The 20,300-nt window shown below is 39.8% G+C and overlaps 1 protein-coding gene across 15 annotated transcripts in view; it reads left to right on the plus strand.

Annotated features, from left to right (window-relative positions):
- The window catches only part of DTNA (dystrobrevin alpha), a 219,957-nt gene that overhangs the window by 138,586 nt on the left and 61,071 nt on the right, over positions 1-20,300 (plus strand). For all 15 annotated transcript variants that reach the window (XM_026841319.1, XM_026841318.1, XM_026841315.1 and 12 more), the window contains one exon: positions 13,311-13,524. In XM_026841319.1, the coding sequence (XP_026697120.1) occupies positions 13,311-13,524 (214 nt within the window). The remainder of the gene's footprint in view (positions 1-13,310; positions 13,525-20,300) is intronic.

Below are 20,300 nucleotides of genomic sequence, written 5' to 3' on the forward strand. Positions count from 1 at the left end.
TTTATTGCATGTGTAAAATAAAGGATGACAGATAAGTGGCCATGTATGTTGGGACTCTTACTCCATCTAGGGGCCCTGACAGTATCATTAAAGAGCTTCTGTCACAGAGGAGGAGGAAGGATAGATGTGTGGATCTTCACCTAAATCCTGTTTATCTGTCATTTCACATTCTGCAGTCTTGATTCCTTTCTCGCTGCTGCTATGTTTGTGTCAATGGGAGCTTTTCTCCTTTTCTTGGCCTATTCCTTATACCTTTTTTCTTAAGAGATGTGAAGTTTTAGTGCATAATACTGCAAATTACTGCAATGTCAGCCACTGTAGTTGCCTCCTGATACTGCTTTTCTGGTTACTGAGCAAATCAGACGGGGAACTGGAGCACTGAGCAGCTCTTGCAGAAGACTGCTTTGAATATGAGTAATGGCAGGAGGGCAAATGTGGAAAGATTGTGTGAACACAAGTCAGAGTTGAGTCAAATATTCTCTACAGTTTCTCTGATTGAAATATTTTCTACTTAAATGAATTTGATACCAAAAAAATGGATCTTCTGGATACCAGGGTCCATCTCTCCTTATCTCAAAGCTGATTACAGCTTGGATCCCCAAAGGTTTTTGAGCAAATAAATCTTATTGTCTTCAGATGTAATAGGTGTTTAAATACCTATGAAATATTGAATTTATGGCAGTAATTAGCACCTCCATTGCTAATCTCAGCAAAAGGTTAAATGTAATTAGAATATGAACTGTCCTTATGACTTCAGGCATTAGATGCTTTTTCGCCGAAGTCCTGTGTGTCACGTGGATGTTATACTTCAAAGCAACGCTCTTGCATTCAACATCTGAGGCTGGTATTGGAATTTTGTCCCAGAAATCCTCTGGATTGACCCAAACTCTTCAGAAGAGAGAAGCATATGCCATGACTCTTTAGTATGTCTCTTCTGTTCTTTGGGTGAAAAATGCAATTCTGGTATCAGGCAGCTTACCCAAGCATTAAGTTCATGTTAACTATTTATCATTATTTTTAGTAAATGAAAATATTATGGGCCAAATTCAGTCCACATTACGTAAGAAATTATTTAAATTAATAGAATAGAGATGAACTTAAGCATATGCATACATGTAACATACTACATCTTTTATATTCAAGAAAATGCACAATTCACATTTCATTAGTATTCTGTACCTTGTGTTACTGTTTACAGTCATGCCCAACCCTAAATGATTAGAAAAAAGTAATTACAGAAGACAAAAAAAATAGCCACGGATCAAACTCTGAAAAACAGGAGATGGGCGGGCCAAGGAGGGGTTTTGTCTTCAAGCAGTTCTAAATGTATAATAGGTCCTCATTCTTTTTCATTGACCTGTGTTAGTTGACAATATAATTTCAGCTTGTTTTCTATAGCCTTGAAGGAAGAAACTGTTATAAAGAACTGATAAATTATGTATTCTCTTGTCATCACAAGCTATTTTTTAAAGAAAATAGCAATTAATATGAGATTGGGGATAAATACCCTGTATCCTTAGAGCTGGTAACATACTGTTTCAAAATTAATGAAAAATATAAATAACCCAATTTGTTAACAGTTACATTCACTTTACATTTGCTTTTTGCTGGTAACAGTGCCAAAGCAAGCTGTAGTCTTCTTATGGCACGGGGAGTTTTTTAGGGGGGATAGAGGGAGCTGGCAGCAGTTGTATCAAAGGAAAAAAACTGAAGCTATTTAAGAGAGAAAGATGTAGTATTAGTCAGACTTGGCATTTGAAGAAACATACCTCTGGAGAAGATTTTATCACTGTAATAAGGACATTCAACATGAAGACATTTTGCCCTTCCCACTTCACAGGCTTGGCATTGTTTGCCTATCACACACGATCACCTGTATGGGACATCCACACCACCAAATCTCCAAGCTCATAGTCTTGATTCAACAAAATACATAGACAAGGCCATTTTCTGGAGACAGAAGCAGAGATGCACAGCCTTTGATTTGTGTTAGCTCACTTGACATTGCACCAGTAGAGAGTTAAAATGTTATAGCAGATGTGTGCTGCCTTTACTAAAATATACCCAGTAGTGCCATCCTGTGGTCAGGAATGCGGCTACCAGAAGGCTTGTGCACTGTCCCCCGCCTGTTTTCTAAAAGCTGGTTTGTCTTGGGTTGTTACACACAATCTGAGTTGTGCCAGGCTCTAAAATTACATTCATATGTTCAGTCATTTCCAAACTTCTCGTTTAATCTGCTGAATAGGAGGGCTGGAAATGGCTTTTTCTTTTCTCTCAAAACATTATTTTGAAAGTCTCCATAATTCAGTTTTCTGTCACCAGATCTGTAACAGAGATGGTACTTTGAAAATCAACTCCAGTTACAGTATCAGTTTGGTGCCTTTTGGGAGTGCAGAAGCTTTTTCCTAATGTATTGTTTGCTGTAATATAGTACAAAAGACTATATTTAATTAGACTTTTGAAATGCTGTCATTTTACTAATTGAAATATGAACTCAGATGTAAGGTAAATTGACTTTATTTTAAGAGAAATGAGAAAGCTGTTGTGTATCACATGTATTTACTCACCAAGTTTTGTTACCTCATGTCCTCATGAATTCTTTGGCTAATTTAAAGCTGACACTTGCAAAACCCATTTGAAGGAACTAATTAGTCAGATTGAGGCCTGATCGCACAATGCGTCAGAGAAAGCCTTTCTCATTAAAACAGCATTATGGTGGTATAGCAAGAATAATAGACATGCATAATGTAGGAATACCACTGTCTGTTTGGGGAGGGTATTTATAACGTTTCTGGCTATGGAATACAGGTAGCAACAGGTCTGCTATTTACAAATCAGTCTTTAATTCAGAAATATGTTCAAATCTTAAAACAGGAAAATTACTTTTAAACAATGCATTTAAGCTAGGCAACTTGTTAGCACCAATGCAGAGTTTTAACTGAGTAGTCTTTCCTGGTTGTCATCAAAATATTAAGAAGCTTAGCGTTAGATACTTTTACTATTTTATTTTATATATGTCATACTTCATTCAGTATTTTGAATAAATGTTTTCAAAGTGTGTTTAAAAAGAAGGAAACACTTTTCCAGCATCTGGGTGGCAAGTAGGTGACAACAGTTTCCCAGCCCAGCACTGCAGGGTGCATCGCCCACCACTGCCTTTTGCAGAACCGTCTGTCATTAGTGCTGCTCCTTGGGGAGAGCGATGGCTTCTTCTGCCACCCACAGAGAGCCCTTCAGGCTTCAGTTAAATATAGGTGAGACAAAATAGGCAGGAATTGACAGCAAGAGAAGAAGGAACTTTTACTGTAAATTAATGTAAAAGAGAAGAATTTTACTGGAGATCTTTAAACCTTGGTGGATTTGTAAGCTATCATACTAAAAGGAAAAATATCACATTTCAGTGTATTGTTAGTCTAATGGCATTAGTAGCACTTGACCAAGTTGACAGACACTTCCAACAGGCCATGTTTGTTTAATGTGCTGTAGTGCTCAGAAGGTTATAGAATAACTCATTTTTCCTTCTGGGGAGAACAGAAGGTGAGAATACAAGGATGCAAGCCCAGGTATGCAGACAGGAGAACCTTAAAAACTTTTCCCCAGAATTTTCAGTGTCTCACACATATCATGTCCTGCAGATTTCCAGACACCCAGCAGCCAGGTTTGGCAGCCACTCAGAAATGTCTCTGTGGCTGCAGTGTGCAGCTGGCCGGCACATGCACAGAGAATCCAGCTCCTGATGGCTGAGACTTCGCTTGCCCTATGTGCCTATCAAATGGACAGGTGATCTGCATGAACTTAGTGAGTCTAAACACAGCTGACTTACTCCATGTGCATAGTAGTTCAGAAGAAAGATGTTTCCATTAGCTGGTCTGAATGTTTAGTTCCTTACCCAGGCAATCCTCCTCACTGTAGGTATCCACCACTGGGGTGGGCAGGTAGAAGTGTATAGCCTTACTCCAGCTTCCTGCTGAGCTGGTGCATAGCACACACCTGCACTCTCACAGCACGGGCAAAGAGGTAAGGAGGAGGAGGAGGAATGTGTGCACCTGTCAGGACTAAATGAAACCGTGATCTCCCCCTGAGATCCCTTGGCATTTGAAGGAAAGCTTGGAGTGTTTGAGTACACAGAGTGCTGCAGAAGCCTTCTGTACACCTCACAGAAAACATCTTGAGGATATGGAGTACACTTTCCCAAGCATTCAAGGGGCCTCAGAGCGAGCTCTGTGTTTTTTTGTTTGTTTCATGTGTCAGAAAAGGGACTTGGAGCACGGCTTACTTGAGCAATGGCTTTAGAGAAAAATCAGTGGCACAACACTGATTCCTCTCCAGTAAGAGAGTCATTATATGTTTTTGTAGTGTAGGTTAATGACTAGACAAGGACATCACAGAATCACTGGGGTGGCAGAGACCACTGGAGAGAGCAGGGTCAGCTAGAAAGGTTGCTCAAGGCTGTGTCCAATATGATTTTGAATATCTTCAAGGATAGAGACGCCACAGCCTCTCTGGGCAACCTGGCAAGTGTTTGACAACCCTCACAGGGAAAATTTTTTTCTTATGTTTAAATGCTTTCCCATATTTTAATTTGTGCCCATTGCCTTCTGTGCTTTCACTATCCTTTCCCTGAGAAGCATCTGTCTCCATGTTCTTTACTCCCTTGCATCAGATGCTTATTACACACTTAAAGAGTCTCCCTGAGCCTTCTCTCCTCCAGGCTGAACAATCCCAGCTCTCTCAGCCTGTCCCCATATGACAAGTCACCTCAGTCCATCATCTTCATGGCCCTTTGCTAGACTTTGGACTCAGATGTGACACCAGTGCTGAGCAGAGGGGAAGGATCACGTCCCTCCACCTGCTGACAACACACTGACCAATGCATCCCAGGAGGGCATTGGATGCCTTTGCTGAAAACACTCTGTCCCATCATCCAGATCATTTATGAAGATGTTAAACAGTTTTGCCCCAGTATCAGGCCAGGGGATATACCACTAGTGACTGTACTCCAACTGGATTTAGTACCACTAATGGCAAGATTTTCAGCTAATTTGTTCAGCCACTTTTCAGTCCACTGTCCACTTGTGCAGCCTGTGCTTACTAGTTTGCCAATGAGGATATTATGGAACACAGCATTGAAACCCTTGCTAAAATCAATATAAAGAATGTCCATTACTCTCCCTTGTCCCGTGAGCCAGTCATTTCATTGTGGGAGACAAAGAGGTTGGTCAAGCATGATTTTTCTGTCATAAATCCACGCTGACTGCTTCCAAACACCTTCTTGTCCTTAATATGCTTGAAAATAGCTTCCAGGAGGATTCACTCCATCCCCTTTCTAGGGACTGAGTTCACTGGATCCTTCTTTCCGTTCTTGAGAATAAGAGTGACACTGGTTTTCTCACAGCCCTCAGGAACCTCCCCCAGTTGCCACAACCTTTCAAAGACAATCAAGTGGCCTCACACTGACATCAGCCAGCTCCCTCAGTACTCATAGGTGCACTCCCCATCAGGTCCTATGGACTTGACTATGACTGTCTGTTGAAACATCCCCTAATCAGATCCTCCTCCACCGATGTTGTCTTCCTTGCTCCAGATGGTCCCACTTGTTGCAGAGGCCTTTGTCCTGAAGACAGAGTTTACCAGTAAGCCTTGCCAAATTCAACTCCAGGTGGGAAGTCTTTGACAAGACTTGATTTTTGCGAAGAAGTAAATGTTGTCTCATTGCTCTTGGTTATCAGTATATAATCCTTTTACAACTTTTCATACTCTTTTACGGGTGTAATAAACACATCTCTAAAAATTAAAGCATTTTGGGATCAGAATAACGTGGCAGTAAATATTCCAAATATTTTGCTAATTTCTTCTTTAAGCTAGCAGTATTTTCCCACCAATCACTGCGTCTACAAATCTAGAAACGGAGTGAAATAGCAAGAAGATGCAATGACTTAGATTTTGACATTAACACATTCAAATGTGTGCTGACAAGCTAGAAGTCCACCAGTCTTGCTTTAGGAAAACAGTGGTGACCAGCCCAAGAGCTGCTGATGGCCTGCAGAGCATTCAGAAGTGGCCCAACACACATCAAACTCGTTGGATCAGCTGCCTAGCGGGTGCCCAGACATGCTGGAAATCACTGGGCTGTATGAACAGTGTCTGGCAATAGAGATCAGCAAGGGAGGTGGACGAGGAGCCCAAGAGACAAGGAAGCAGGAATAGGAACGTACAGTACATTTCCAGGTACAGACTGAGCGCAGGTTCAGATATTTGGGCAGGGAGTAGCCTGGATGTGCCAGGCCATGTAGGGTGACAGCTGTCACCAGACACACCCAGCCAAAGAGTTGGGTACCTCATTTTAACTCTGAGCAGAAGTAACACCCTGGTACATTTACCCAGAGACTGTAAGCCATCATAGCTGGCACATCGATCTGCGTAGTGGTGGGACATGCAGATAAAGCTTTTGGTAATCGTGCTACAGCTGACTGATTTGAGGGGCAGCTTGGCCACAAATGGATGTAGTTTAGAGGGAAAACACGCCTCTCTCAGTCCTCCGTTACCCACCTGGCAGCAGGAGAGAGGGAGCCAAACAGAAAGCGTTGTGTCTTCCCAGGACTTCATAGCAATGATGATGACAAATGGCTCCAATACCCTGATTTGTGATGGGTTCATAGATTCTAATAAATAAAAGAAGAACCACCTAACATATTTTATAATATTTTTAGGATTGTTGGACAAGGAAACATAAATCATTCCCTTTTAATGAAATCCACCTGAAATATCTGACATACATTCAAGTACCGTTGATTTCAGATGACAGTACTAGTAAGTTTAAACTCAAGCGTGTCTGTAAGAGCTTTGCTGAACTAAAATCTTAATGAAATATATACTAAAATTTTGGAAATAATTTAAATTAATACTCCTTTAAAAGTTTTTCACGTATTCACCAACAAAAGAAAATCTGTCAAGGAGGAATTCTGTCCTATTAATCGGGCATTTTTAACCTAGATTTAGTTAGACCTACTATATGTTAAGTAAATTTGAACTGATTATTAAAACCCCAATTTAGTTGCTTCCCTTGTTTGATTAAGTGTATCTCCTCTTCCATGCTCATTTAGTAATAAATGGAAAGATAACATTGTAGAGTTTGCGGTTCAGGTGGAATACAAAAAAAATGCAGTAGAACAAATGAGGATTTTTGCATATGTAGATCTGTTTAATGGTAAGAAAGCTTAAGTACACAGACTGGTTTTTGGGTTTTGTTTTTTTTACTACTTAAAAGATAAACTTCCACTGGGGTTTTCTTTTTTTCTGCTTGTTTAGGACAATATAATTTCTTGACAACTGATGCTTGAGGTAATATTCCTCCTTTGAGATTAGTGATATATCTGAGATTATCTGTTTCTCACAGCCTTTCCATAATTCTAAATAAACTGCATGACAGAAAAAATACTTCATTTTTCCCTGCCACATTAAACTGTAATCTCTTTGCTTTGACTTGAAAAAAAGTGAGTGTTGTCCATCTCTTCTCTCTGGCTATTAAGATACCGTTACCTACCAAACAGAAAATTACTAGTTGCAGTTAAATAAGTTACTAGTTACAATAAATTAAAAATACATTTGTTCCTGCTAATGAAGAGACTAAAAACCACTTGAATAAAAGAGGGAGGATCAAGATCAATAAAACTGACATACATGTTTAGAGTAAGCAACATAATTTTGTCCTAAATTCTGCTTTCTCCAAATGCATCCAGAGTACACCTCTTCCACAAATTAACCTGTTGACAGAGTTGTAGGTGACGAGTTCTGCACTGTAATTACTAACTACTCTTTTTCATCATCAAAGTAGTAAAAGGCAATAGGAAAGATGTTCTGAACACAGGTAAAGGCAGAAGGGCAGGGTGTAAAACTTCGAGGATGTTTGTAACTTTTTAGTTTGAGGAAAATACAAAACTCCTTTCAAACTGAGCCAGCCGTCTTTCATTCACCCCTACATCCTGCAGAGAGACTGATCAATTCAGTTACAATATGCTGGCAACAAGCACTCTCCAAATGTTGTTTTAACAGCTGAAGGAGACCACTGAAGGAAATAACATTTGCTATTTGGAGTGTATTTTCATGCATTAATCTTAATTCTCTGCAGTTCAGCCAGGGTCTCCTCAAAGCACGCATTTTTGGTAATGATGGCTGTGGAGTGAATGGCAGCCATCTGTAATGCTGCTCATCTGCGTCGTCCCACTTCTGTCCGGATACTGAACTTTATTTACATTCACTAATCACTATCTGTTACATAACGTGCTCAAATATGAAACCTTCAATGACAGTGTTTAAATATTACTTAATCTCATAAAAGTTAAATTAGCAGACAGTGTTTGCCATAGAAGATCTAATAATGCAGATGTTTAGCTTAGCTGTGACTTTAGAAATACACTTAACAGAAAATCTAAAGGGAAATGTATAGTTTAGCAATTGCTTGTGGAAATCTACATTTTTTTCAGACATCAGGCAAATGATGGTCTTCTACACCTGAATAGCCGTATCGAGTGCGAGGCCTTTCTGAAGGGTCTGTGAAGATTGGCTGGGCTGCGTGATTTTGGATTGCCTTATATCACACAGGTGCTAGATACAAGCAGCTTTTACTCCTACTACCTAGTGATCAACTGCTGACACTGAAGAACAGCTGGCAGATTTCTGTAGTTTTACAGATCTATTTCAGAAAGGGCATCTTTCTCATACTGAGGGGTAATTGCCTTTTCAGAGGGAAATGTGGGTAAGGCAACAAAAGCAGCAACAGCAATGAGAAGTTAAAAACAAGTATGTGGAGTTCGACTTTGTTGAGGGAATTTAAGACACATTTCAGGAGAGTGAAAGTTCCCCTGCATCTGTAAGCTGGTTTGTTACACTGTAAACTCTTCTTGTTAGCATCGTAGGAGTATGTAGAAATAACATTCGGGTTTTATTGCACTACATGTTGTGCAAACAAAGTAAGGAGATGTGCCTTCTTCAGTGAGATTAAAGCAATCGCAGAGATGGATAAATAAATATGAGCATAGTAGGTATTACAGAAAATGGGTAGCAGAGGGGATGAAAATTAAAATGAGAGGAACATAAGCTTATGCAAAGTTTGCAACGTTTAAATTCTGTTATTACGTTGAAAAGACAACAGATATCATATTAGCTGTAGGCATAAATTTCTAATAGTACAAATGAATAGAGTGGAGCAGAGAACTTGTGTTTTACTCTGCCTTTTCCCAGTGCTGACTGATGCATGGTATAATATGTAATTCTCAGCATGGTATAATATCTCTCTATATCTCTCATACTCGCTAACTATGTGAGTAAACTTAAAAAAAATAGGATTCAAAGTGATCAGTAAGGCACTACCCCCAGATGTAATCTGTGCAAGGTTATGCGATGCAATCAGTCTAAGAGACTGTGACTATGACAAGATCTGGTAGCTGTTCATACAGATTAAAGTATTTATTATTCATATTTTATATAAAACCTGAATTATTCTAGACCATGTAGTAGGCACATCAGAAAAGACCTCTTAATGTTTAAAGAGCAAGGTGTGAGACTGATCTTGGTTAACTTTACCGGCTCTGAGGTTACGTGTCTCGTGTAAACTTGTCACTTGAGGCTTTGTCACTGAAGAAATATGGGTACCTTCAAAGCGCTGTTTATCCCACCTATCTCCAAACAGCTGCTTTAAGGTGCATTTTTCTTTCACTGACATTAGAGGGAACCTTGACCACCAGCTGACAGCAGACACCTAATTTTTGACCTTTAAATTTAGGTGGGTGAATTCTTGACCGTAGCAACTGACTTCAGTAAAGGCCAAAGACTTCAGTCCTCTGTACAGCAGTTTAACAAACTCTCCTTGTGATTTTGAGCTAGACGTTTCAGCCGATATTTTCAAAATTAGTAGATCTTGTTAAATGTCTGGCTCTTGTCCATCTTCCATTTCCTCCTCCAGGAAATCTCTGTAGAGAGAAGTGAAATTCATGAATAAAATGCAAAATAAAATAGTGCAGTAAGATTGTTGTTTATTCAGCTTCAAGTGGAACCAAAGTGTTTCTGGGGAAAAAAAAAAAAAAAAAAAAGCCCAAGTAAAATTATTTATAGTACAAATGCACAGCAGTTCCTTGAGACTAATATTTTATGGTGGGTGGGGGACTGTTACTGCTGTGTAATTTCCAGTAAGTCATTTTCTTAGTCTTGTGCCCTACCTTTCTGGCATACCAATGAATATCAAGATAGCTTATGAGGCTTTTAGGTTAGAGTTAAGGCTAAAACCAATATTTTTCTCTCAGATGTGTTAGTGTACTGATATTATTAGGCCCACGTCTGCTAGCCTCTGGATATTTCCCTTCCCAGGACCATCATCAAAACTAACCCTGGATATGGCTATGTTATGAAAAATATAATATCAGTGGGAAAAGAAAAAATAAAAAAAAAACCAAACATGAAAATCTGACAGCCACATAGTATCAGTACTGAATCATGTGAAGAATAGGGACACCAACCTCCATTTTAGCCTCATTCTTTATGCCAGCTGTTTTCCTCCATGCTCTCTTATTCAAGAGTTTTCCACTACTAGGCTATAACAATTAAAGTTAAATTGCTGCATGAAATTAAATTATCTCTGTTAGGGAGCCTGGATGTCTGGTTCATCTGCCCAGGATGTCTTTTTATCAGTGCTGGGGAAACCATTGCAGTTCCCCATGACTGCAGAAGTAAACTACTAGATACACACGTGGTCAAACTGCTGTGTTCCATCCTCTGCCCTGATCAGGTGCAGGGCTGCTTGAGACACATGCCCAGGCAGCTCAGATGACATGATTAGTTAGTCTTTATATTTCCCTTTTCCACCCCTATGCTTTTTTCTCTGCCATGCTCATGCACACCCAGATAAAGAGCCTGTCTCTGTTTATTCTTTAACCACTAGTTCCAATGTTGCTGATTTTACATCCTTACTCAGTATTTATGATAGCATTGCCCTAGTAATTTCTGCCTCAGTCAGCAGTGCTGTTAAGCTAGTACCCGTGTTCGTGCTTTTTCCCAGGTTGCTATCTTGTAAGTGGAGGCTCAAGTCAAAGTTATCCACCTGCATATGCATTACTGCCTTTTTGCTATTTGTTATGCCTGGTAATTTCCCATGTTGCTATCTTGTTAGTGTAGCTACAGTTCAGGTTCAACAGTTCGCACAAATACCCTCACACCCAGCAACTGCTGGTAGAAACACCTTCTCCTTCATCTACTTGATCTGAATTACCAGCGATAGCCCTCATGGCCAGCAACAGCTAGACCTTGAGGGAAACATCATGCTCACCCTTCTGCTTTCTGCCTGCCCTTCCCTTCTTAATCAGGCCACAACAATACTTTCACATGGATCCAGCCTGTTGCTGCACCTTCTGGCATGTTGCTCCATATTTCTTCCTTGGCTGCCCAAGTGGTGACCCAGAGCGGGAAATGCTCATTCACCCTTTTGTCCTGGACCAGACGGTGTCCTGCTTTCTGGTGACTTCTTCCGTACTCTGCCTGGTCTGGCCTCTGAGCCATGTGGAGAAGCTGCCCAGAAAGGGTCACTTATTATGTGCAGGCCATCTTCCTGGAGATCATTCATCTCCCATTTACCCAGACTACCTCTATAGTAACCTGACCGTGAAAACTAGTTGAATGAGAATGGCTGCATTAACAGGATATGAGACCTAAGCCAGTTTTTTTTTTTACAGGGAAACTTCCCTCCAGCTAAAAGACAAAAAGAAGCAGTTCAGAGAGGTTGTATGCTCCGTCCATTAAGAACAGCACTCTGAAGACAACCTGACAGCATACAAAGTCACCTATAGAAGTGTCCTTTTAATACCAAAGCCAAATAAATATTTAGCTATCACAATAGAACTGCATCTTTCAGGTTTTTTCCCAATTATTTGCTAAGGAACAGCAAGAAGTGGAAAAGTGCCTTGTCTAGTGCCTGAAGTAGTCGCTGCTGCTGTTGCTGCTCACCTGTCTGGTGTACCTTCCTCCTTGGGCTTAGACATGCAGTAGCAGGGCATTAGAGATTTTTTTTTCCTGAGGTAGAAGAAAATAACCACTCATAGGGAAAAATTCTAAACTGAGTAAAATGACAGTATATCTGATTTCATTTATCTATCTAGTATCAGCTTAAATTCCCTGCCATCAAACCATCATCTTGCATTGCAGTCTGAGACAGCACCTGCAAACCTAGAAAGTAAAAATATAATTATGAGGATTAGAATTAGATTTCTCTATCCACAAAAAAATGTATCTCATTCCACATACAGATGACTCTTGATATGTCATAAGACATAATGTCATGCTAAATAATAAAAAACTATACAGTAGTTTCTCTGGTAAAAAAAAGAATTTGCATCCTGAACCATGATTTATTTCTTATTGACAGTTTACTGGGACAGTAGGTAAAAAAAGGGATGTTTGATTGAGTTCAGGTTTGAAATAAATTCAAATTTTGCATGACTGTAATGTTTTTTTTTAATTTTTGGCATGGTCCACCGCTTGTGGAAATGCCAATCTGTGACAAGCCAATCATACTACCACAATAACAGTGCTATGCAAACAAGATTTCTGTTTGGGCACAATATGAAGGGTAGAGAATGTCCTTTAAGCTAGAAACACACCCATGAAATTCAGCTTAGACCAGGACTTTATCAAAGAGAGAGATTTAACAAATTATTTGGTAAATATATTTAGAAGACACAGAATAAGACTTTGGGATTACTTCATTACGTGTTCTTTGTTTAAATGTAGCTTGTCTACTCTGACTCAATTAAAATTCTATTTCTGTGAAATACTTCGCTTTCCATACAAATTGCTGAAAAGAATTTTCAAAGTGTCACTATGTGTTAAGCACTTAATATTCGTAGGATCTTCTGAAAAGCCCATCTGCTATGCAAATTAATATCTAAGAGTAATTTCTGAATGGGTATTCATAGAGGCATGGTTCAGAAAAACAATTAGCATATATTTACCTTCCAGTGATTTCCGTAAAATACAGATTTTTAGTTGAATGCTTTATACAATAAGGAATGATTTCCCAGTGTGAAGTTGTACACATTACAACTAATAATATCAATATATTGTTTGCTTATTAACAGATCTGAATTTTATTTGCTTATTCCTTCACCAATTCTCAGTGATGGAAAAAACATTCATTCATTTAATTATTCATGAAGCGTGTCTTGTGTGATTGTGTTATTCCCCACCCTGTGGGATGAGGCGACTTTTTTTCTCAGTTGCTTTCAGGAGCGTGTGTCCCCACCAGCTGTTTCTGTCCTGTCCCCTAGTGCACCTGGTGGACATCTGGAATGTGATAGAAGCCTTACGGGAAAACGCACTGAACAACCTGGATCCCAACATCGAACTGAACGTGGCTCGCCTGGAAGCTGTGATTTCAACTATCTTCTACCAGCTCAACAAACGGATGCCGACAACCCACCAGATAAACGTGGAGCAATCCATCAGCTTACTGCTCAACTTCTTGCTAGCAGCCTTTGATCCGTAAGTCTGCCTTTCTTAGCCACTTGTGCTTCCCTCTTCTCCCAACTGGTAAAAGGATTTTACTTGCTCCAAAATATCTTTGGAAAACAATTGAACAAGCTAAATTGTGACCCAAATAATGAGCATGTGAATAGTGCTAACTAGGGAGAGAACCTAAATTAAGGACCTCTGCTTTCCTTTCTGCCGAGCCAAATTCAGCACAACTGTGTTTTCATCCAGTTACTCAGACTTGTTCCAGTTTATATCAAAAAAGAATTATCTACAGAAACAAATTTACATCCACTTCTAATTTGCCTTGTTATTTATTGACACACCAGTGGCTGACACCACTGCAATGCCTCTGCAGCGGTGCCATGGGTTAATGGCTCATTATTTTGAAAGAGCTTATTTTCCTGCAAGTTCTTGCAGCTGTAAGCAATTTTTTCTTCTGGCTCATGCCAGTGCAGCATGATTTTCAGACCATGACAGAAATAGGATAAAGACCTGGAGGTGATGAAATTCATGTTGTTTATTACTGCATGGGACTTGTATTACAAAAGGGACAAGTTTGAGATAGCGCGAGCCACTTACCTTAATGAGTATACTGTGTATACATACTACAGTTTCTGAATACATAGTTGTCAACCTGTACTGTAACATTTGCAGTCTTAAAAAACAAATTATTGGAGAACAGTGGTTAAGTTTGACAGATGCAGATGACCTATTGTGTCCTATGGTTTACATTTTGAAAATTCACCGGCTGAAAACACTGGTCATGACACATTAAAATAAGGATCCTGCCCCCTCCCCCTCTCTCTTTCCCATCCTCTTGCTTGAGGGCCCTGATGCTGGGTGTCATTGAGCACCTTTTAGAGCCAGACCAGCCAGCTGGCTCAGTCACCATGGCAACGGGGAGAAAAAGTAGATGTTCCACATGACGAGGCTGCACCCAACCTCCCCTCCGGACCCTCCAAAGGGAAGAAAAAAAAGCCAATCCATTGTGAAACTGTAGCCTTTAGGAATACTTTTGTCCCCTCAAGGGCAGTAAAAGAAGGAACAGGCATCTTATTTGATACCGTTGTGGCTGTAACAAGAACACTAAAGGATGGTGAAGATGGCCATTGCTGCATGCTGGAAGCAAACTGCTCCCCAGCTGGTAAACACAGGGAAAGACCCAGGACTGTGGAAGCAAGACCTGCGATAACATGCTTGGTTTGTAGCTCACTGTAAAGGGGTAAAGATCTCAGCTAGATATCAAAGCTACTTGCAGCAAAATGAAGGAGAGGAATTTATTCCCCAGTAGGGAAACAGAGAATGTGCTTAAAGGGGTAAGGTTTTGCTTTCCCCGAAAACATCCTGTGTGCTGTGGGTTGTGACCTGTTTCTGGGCTCACATCAGGCCCTCCCAGGGCTGAAGAGGCTGTGACCCTCACTCCATTTGCCAAACAGCAACTCAGTCTGTCATGCTTTGAATGGGGTGCAGAGGGTGCAGTTCCCAGAAGGACAGAGACACCCAAAGGACCCCCAGGAAGTCTCTCAGCTCTGGCGTCTGGGATAGGGACTGGCTGCCTATCACACCATTTTAAATACACCAAACATCTGGGATGAGGTTTAGGTGCAGTCTGAGATACCTAAGTTCAGGCTTCATGGAGATGTGTGTTAACTAGATCGCGCTTTACTGTAATGGGAGTTAGGACACCTATCACAGATACAGACATACAATTTAAGCCTCTGATTCTCAGAATGTGCCCTACTCCTTAGTATGGTTCAGATTATTGAAGTTTTGGGTCAGGTGTTGGTTTAGCAACCACTGGTGGTCCAGATTTCCCTGTTTATGGGTAACAGAGGGAGGGAAGTGGCTCTGCATGCTACAGGGACAGTGAGAGCTGCTGGGGTCTAACCAGAGCTGATGTGTCTGCTTCCCATGTTGCTCCCTTCCCTCCCCTCCCCTGCACTGCAGCAGAAAGATCTTTCTCTGCTGAAGGCTTTAAGTTGGTAGAAGAAGGAGCAAGGTGTTTTCTTGTGATCCCATGCTCAGAGGGTAGCAATGCATTGCATGTAGGGGGAACTGTGAGGCAGGATGAAGTCTTTTTCTCGCTCTCCCCCTATTTATAGAAACTGGACAGTTAAACTAAATTGCCTGCAGTCTTCTCTGATGAAAAAAGGGGTTTTACCAGGTGCATGAATCATACTGAAATCATGACAGTTACCCCTAAAATAATCCTGTTATCTTTGATCTGGGTTCACTCCTCTATTCCTTCTGATTTAAGGAAACAGTTGGCCTGCAGAAATGCTATCCAAATTTCTAGGTGACTACTGAAGAATTATTTTTCATGTTTATTAATGAATGTTAATGTGATCACATTTGATTCTATGAATGCAAACAACAACAAAAAAAAACCCCAAACCCTAAAAAACCCAGAACAGCTTTCCAAGACCAAATAGCTCTTCAGCATAAATGAGAAGGCTGTTATAAGTGATCATGGATGTTTTTGGTGTTTGTGGCTGTGCAGAGAGATGGCTGCTCCGACTGTACTGTGGGCAGGTCTGGAAAAGGTTGTGCAGTTTCTCTTGTCCTGTTTGAAAACAGAGAGTGGAGAAATGGAGTCTGCAACAACATATATGAAAGGACCACAAAGAACAAGTTAATATGTGATATTAAATCTAATAAGCCAACCACTGTCTCATTTATTTAGTTCTAGTTAATATGTACTGCTCCACATGTACTGTGCTGGCTGTAGTTACTGTAAGCTTTAGCTTCTTGCTTTGTTTATCGCCTGCTGAAAACTTCTCAGGTTTCTCTTGCCCTCTGTCAGGGAGTATTTCCCCAGGTGTGCAACACCGATGTCTTCTCAGGAGCTAGAATCTGACTAGCAAAACTTAAGAGGAGCCACAGTGCAATGCCATGGCATGTGGGCCAGCTTGCCCACTGCCTGTCCTGAACTTTCATCCCAGTTTTTTTATGATTTTTTCATGGCATTGGGGATTCATTAGGTACAGGTAATTGTATTTCCCTGTGCTCAGTCCTGAAGGGAGAAAAAAGTTGGAAAAAATTATACTGTATGAGATTTCATGTGACACTGAGTGTGGTGCTCCTTCATGCTAAGACAAGACTAAAGTGTAAACTGACAAAACTGCAAGTCAGTAAAATCAAAATTCACAAACAAAAATGCTGTTCCAATTAATTTGCTGTTAGTGTGTGAAAATCAGCATCATGTGGTAGAGGACCCCAACAGACCAAAAGCAGAATGAGGTGGTCAGACTTTAAGAAATCTGAACAAAAACATGCCTGATTTGTGTTTTCAACTGCACATTAAAAATGAGTAATAGCTTTTGCTTCAAGGTCTAAGGTGATGAAGTGGCTTTATGAAATAATGGCATACTTCTTTCACTGGCACACAAGTACTATATAAAAAAATGACAAGTTCATACCTCTGAAAAATTCGTTCCAGGCCAGTGTCAAAGACTAGGTGGCTCGGTAGAATGTCAGCCTCATTCAGTTGAGCCATTCCCAAAAAGATTCTTCTTAAACAGATTGTAAAATATTCTGTGCTAGATTATCTTCGGCACTGACTCAGTACTGCAATACAGCTATTCTTGCTGCAGACTTTAACTGACAAGAAAATAGCTGATATTTTTCTGTTCCTTGACACACCTGTCCTATGAATGGAGCTGTGAGCTCTGGGCTATGAAACAGACCCAGTCTGGCTGGAGGGTCTTGACGTCTACAAACAAAAGAGTAAATATTCATGCCCTTATTTAATCAAATGCACATTTCAATCATACTGAGTTCAATACATAAAGATGTTCAGTATCTCTTTTGGAAGTATATCTATCTATTCAGAGCTGTGAAGTGTTTAATTCCCTCTCTTCTCCACCTTTGGTAGTCACTGAAAGTCATACAGGGCAGCCAGCTTTTACCAAGGAAGTCCAGAAAAAAAATGCATTTCAGGTCATTATGCATTTTGCTCTCCTAAATGAAAGAATTTTGCTTGATTCCAATAAAATTTCCTCCTGAAACCTGTTTGTGAAAATGGGAATTTGTAGTTACATCCTCTGACGTTTCAGAATTTGCTACCCTAAATAAGGTGAGCAGTAGGAGGCCCACAAGTAACCAAAGAAGTTTCATTACTTTTGGAAAAGATAACTTAAAGCATCAGGGAAGCACCACTCCATGCCTAGTTAATGAGAAAAAATGGTCTCGATGTCCGTTTCATGGAACACATTTACTATTTCTAAAGATGTGATGTTACTTCTTTATAGCTTTCCTCATCATATGACTGTCTCAGTATGGGTATTGCTAGAGATCCTGACAAATGTCAGTGTCACCCATTTGGTTCTACTCTCCTTGCTGACCCAAAAGGCAAATTCAGACCCTGGAGCTGGACTTAACCTCGTATGGTGTATGGATTTTATCAGGCAGTCTGTGGGGCTTCCTTGCTCTAGGGAGAGCCTGTCTCTCTGCAGCCACGCAGTTGAAGAGTAAACCTTCTGCTCTGTTCTGGTGTCCAAAAGCATGTATTATTTTTTTCCCTTTTTTCCCCAAGCAGCAGGAAATAACCTTAATCCCTGGCCATCACTCCCTTTCCTGAGCACTCCATCCTGTGTTGTTGCTAAGTGCACATCAGCTTCAAGGTTTGCTTTTGCCATCATTTATTCTTCTAGTGCTTCTCGTGCTAGGATCTGAAGAGTAACCTTAGTAAGAGAGGGGCTATATAAAATCAAATATTTTCTGTCCTCTCCTGTTTCCACTAGTAAAATTTATATCTCTTTGCATTAGACAACCTAAAGCTTCTTTCAGGGAGCTCTGACTTCAGCTGAGATCTTTATGCTGCTGTGAGCCACTGCTTCAGCATTTACTTTTACACAGCAAACACTGTGAAGCCCTAGTGCTGCCAGTCAAGGGCATCTGTAGTGCTTAGACATAGCTTAGGGCACTTCTGGATGCAAATTATATTGGTGAGTCTTAGGCCCCATTGTCCTGTCCGTTCATCAGTCATATATATTTATATATGCATCTGTGTATATGTATGCACAGACACACACATTCATATATATATTTGAAGGGCAAATTGAATTTATACTGGCTCTAATGATGCCTTTATGAATACAAATGACCAATACAAAATACAATGTCAAAACTAATCAACTCAAACAGAGAGATTGAAGAGATAAATGAAATCTTTTCATTTCTGTTCCTCTGTTCTGTAACTGTTTGAGTATGGGAAAGGCCAGTGGCTCTGGGCTTGAAAGCTGAAAGCGAGTTGATATGTGTCTGCCATTCAAAAATATAATCCTATTAGTAAATGTAACTAAACCTAGTGGGAAAATTAATCTAAATCTGAAGCACTTCCGCATGGGCTTTAGTTTTTCCTCTGATTCTTTCATTGCTTTTAAGAATTCCATTGCTTCCACTTAGCATTTATTTTTCTTAAGTATAACAATTCTCTTAAAGGCAGGCGAAAACCTCATGATGGTACAGTGCAGAAAAAGTCCCAAAGGTCTAAAGGGTAGCACACACAAAAAGAATACAAAAGGGCCAAATTCTCAGCGATAATAGTGCTAGGTCCTGTTTTACACAAATCAGAATCCATTTAATGAAAATGGAAGTACAGAAGACTGGAAATGTCTATACTGTGAATTTAATCTTACGAAGCCACTCAAAGAGAACACAATGTAATGAAAAAAAAAAAAAGGGCACGAAAGCCATCATTAAAGAACACAGTAAAGATTTATTTCTTAAATACCAAAGTAGTGATTTTTTTTTTTGTCTGTATCTCTAGTTGATTTTCTGACAAAAAAGGATTTTAAATGAGTGTAAAGAATATTTAGAATTAATATTTAAAATCATGGGTCACACAGATGTGGACTAAATCCAATTCACCAAATTTTAAAGATTATTAGCTAGCCAAGCTTAGGGAACTGACTCATTTTCTAAAGTCTGAGGGACTTAAAGCATGTAGCATGCTTTAATGTACTGATATGTGTATACCAATCATGTCTACTATGTATGTATATGTTACTGTATTAGTCAGGTTTGGGGTTAGCAGAGAGAGACAGTCACAGGCTCTGTGTCTTTACAGAATCAGTTTATCTTTTAGTTCTGATCAGACGCAATTTTTTGCATTAGAATTATGACAGTCAGCAGTTTCAGAAATATTGATGAACAGTTGAATTTCTGTATATTGCTATTGCCAGTGCAGTTAGACTTATGTAAGACATAATTATATATATTTTAACAGAAAATCTCTTATAAGTGTAATGTTCCCTGGTAGAGACTGAAGGTCACAGAAACTCCACTTCCCATAAATTACTTCAAACTTTATTATCTGGTCCCATCATTAGCTCTACCGGTAGAATTCAGAGGGAGACATGGGTGCCATTTTGCTAAACTCACAAATATTAGCTGACTGTCTTTTTTAAAGCATGATGACAACATGTTCTCACTGATGTCATTAAACAGGCATATGGGAAGATATTTAATGCTAAGGAGTTTGGACGACAGATAAAAGTTGCTCCACTGTGGACTCTTACTGCCTCATAGTATGACTCTGAGAGTTTAAAGAAAAATCACATTTCAGCATTAGTATTCCAAAAAAATGAACATAAAAAAGCAGATGAATTTATGAGATCATATTCATTCTCATCTTTGGAAAGGGACTGAACGTTACAGCATTTTTGTTCTGCCATTCCTGTCAACACTGGGCCTAGTTTTGTGTGAACTGCGGGAATAGGTCTTTTAGGAGCTAAGAGTGCCTTGCAGTGTGTGAAGTCATATATTACTCATGCAGCTCGAAT

This window comes from Athene cunicularia (assembly GCF_003259725.1).
Source record: "Athene cunicularia isolate RWA chromosome 2 unlocalized genomic scaffold, athCun1 chr2_part1, whole genome shotgun sequence".
NCBI lineage: Eukaryota > Metazoa > Chordata > Aves > Strigiformes > Strigidae > Athene > Athene cunicularia.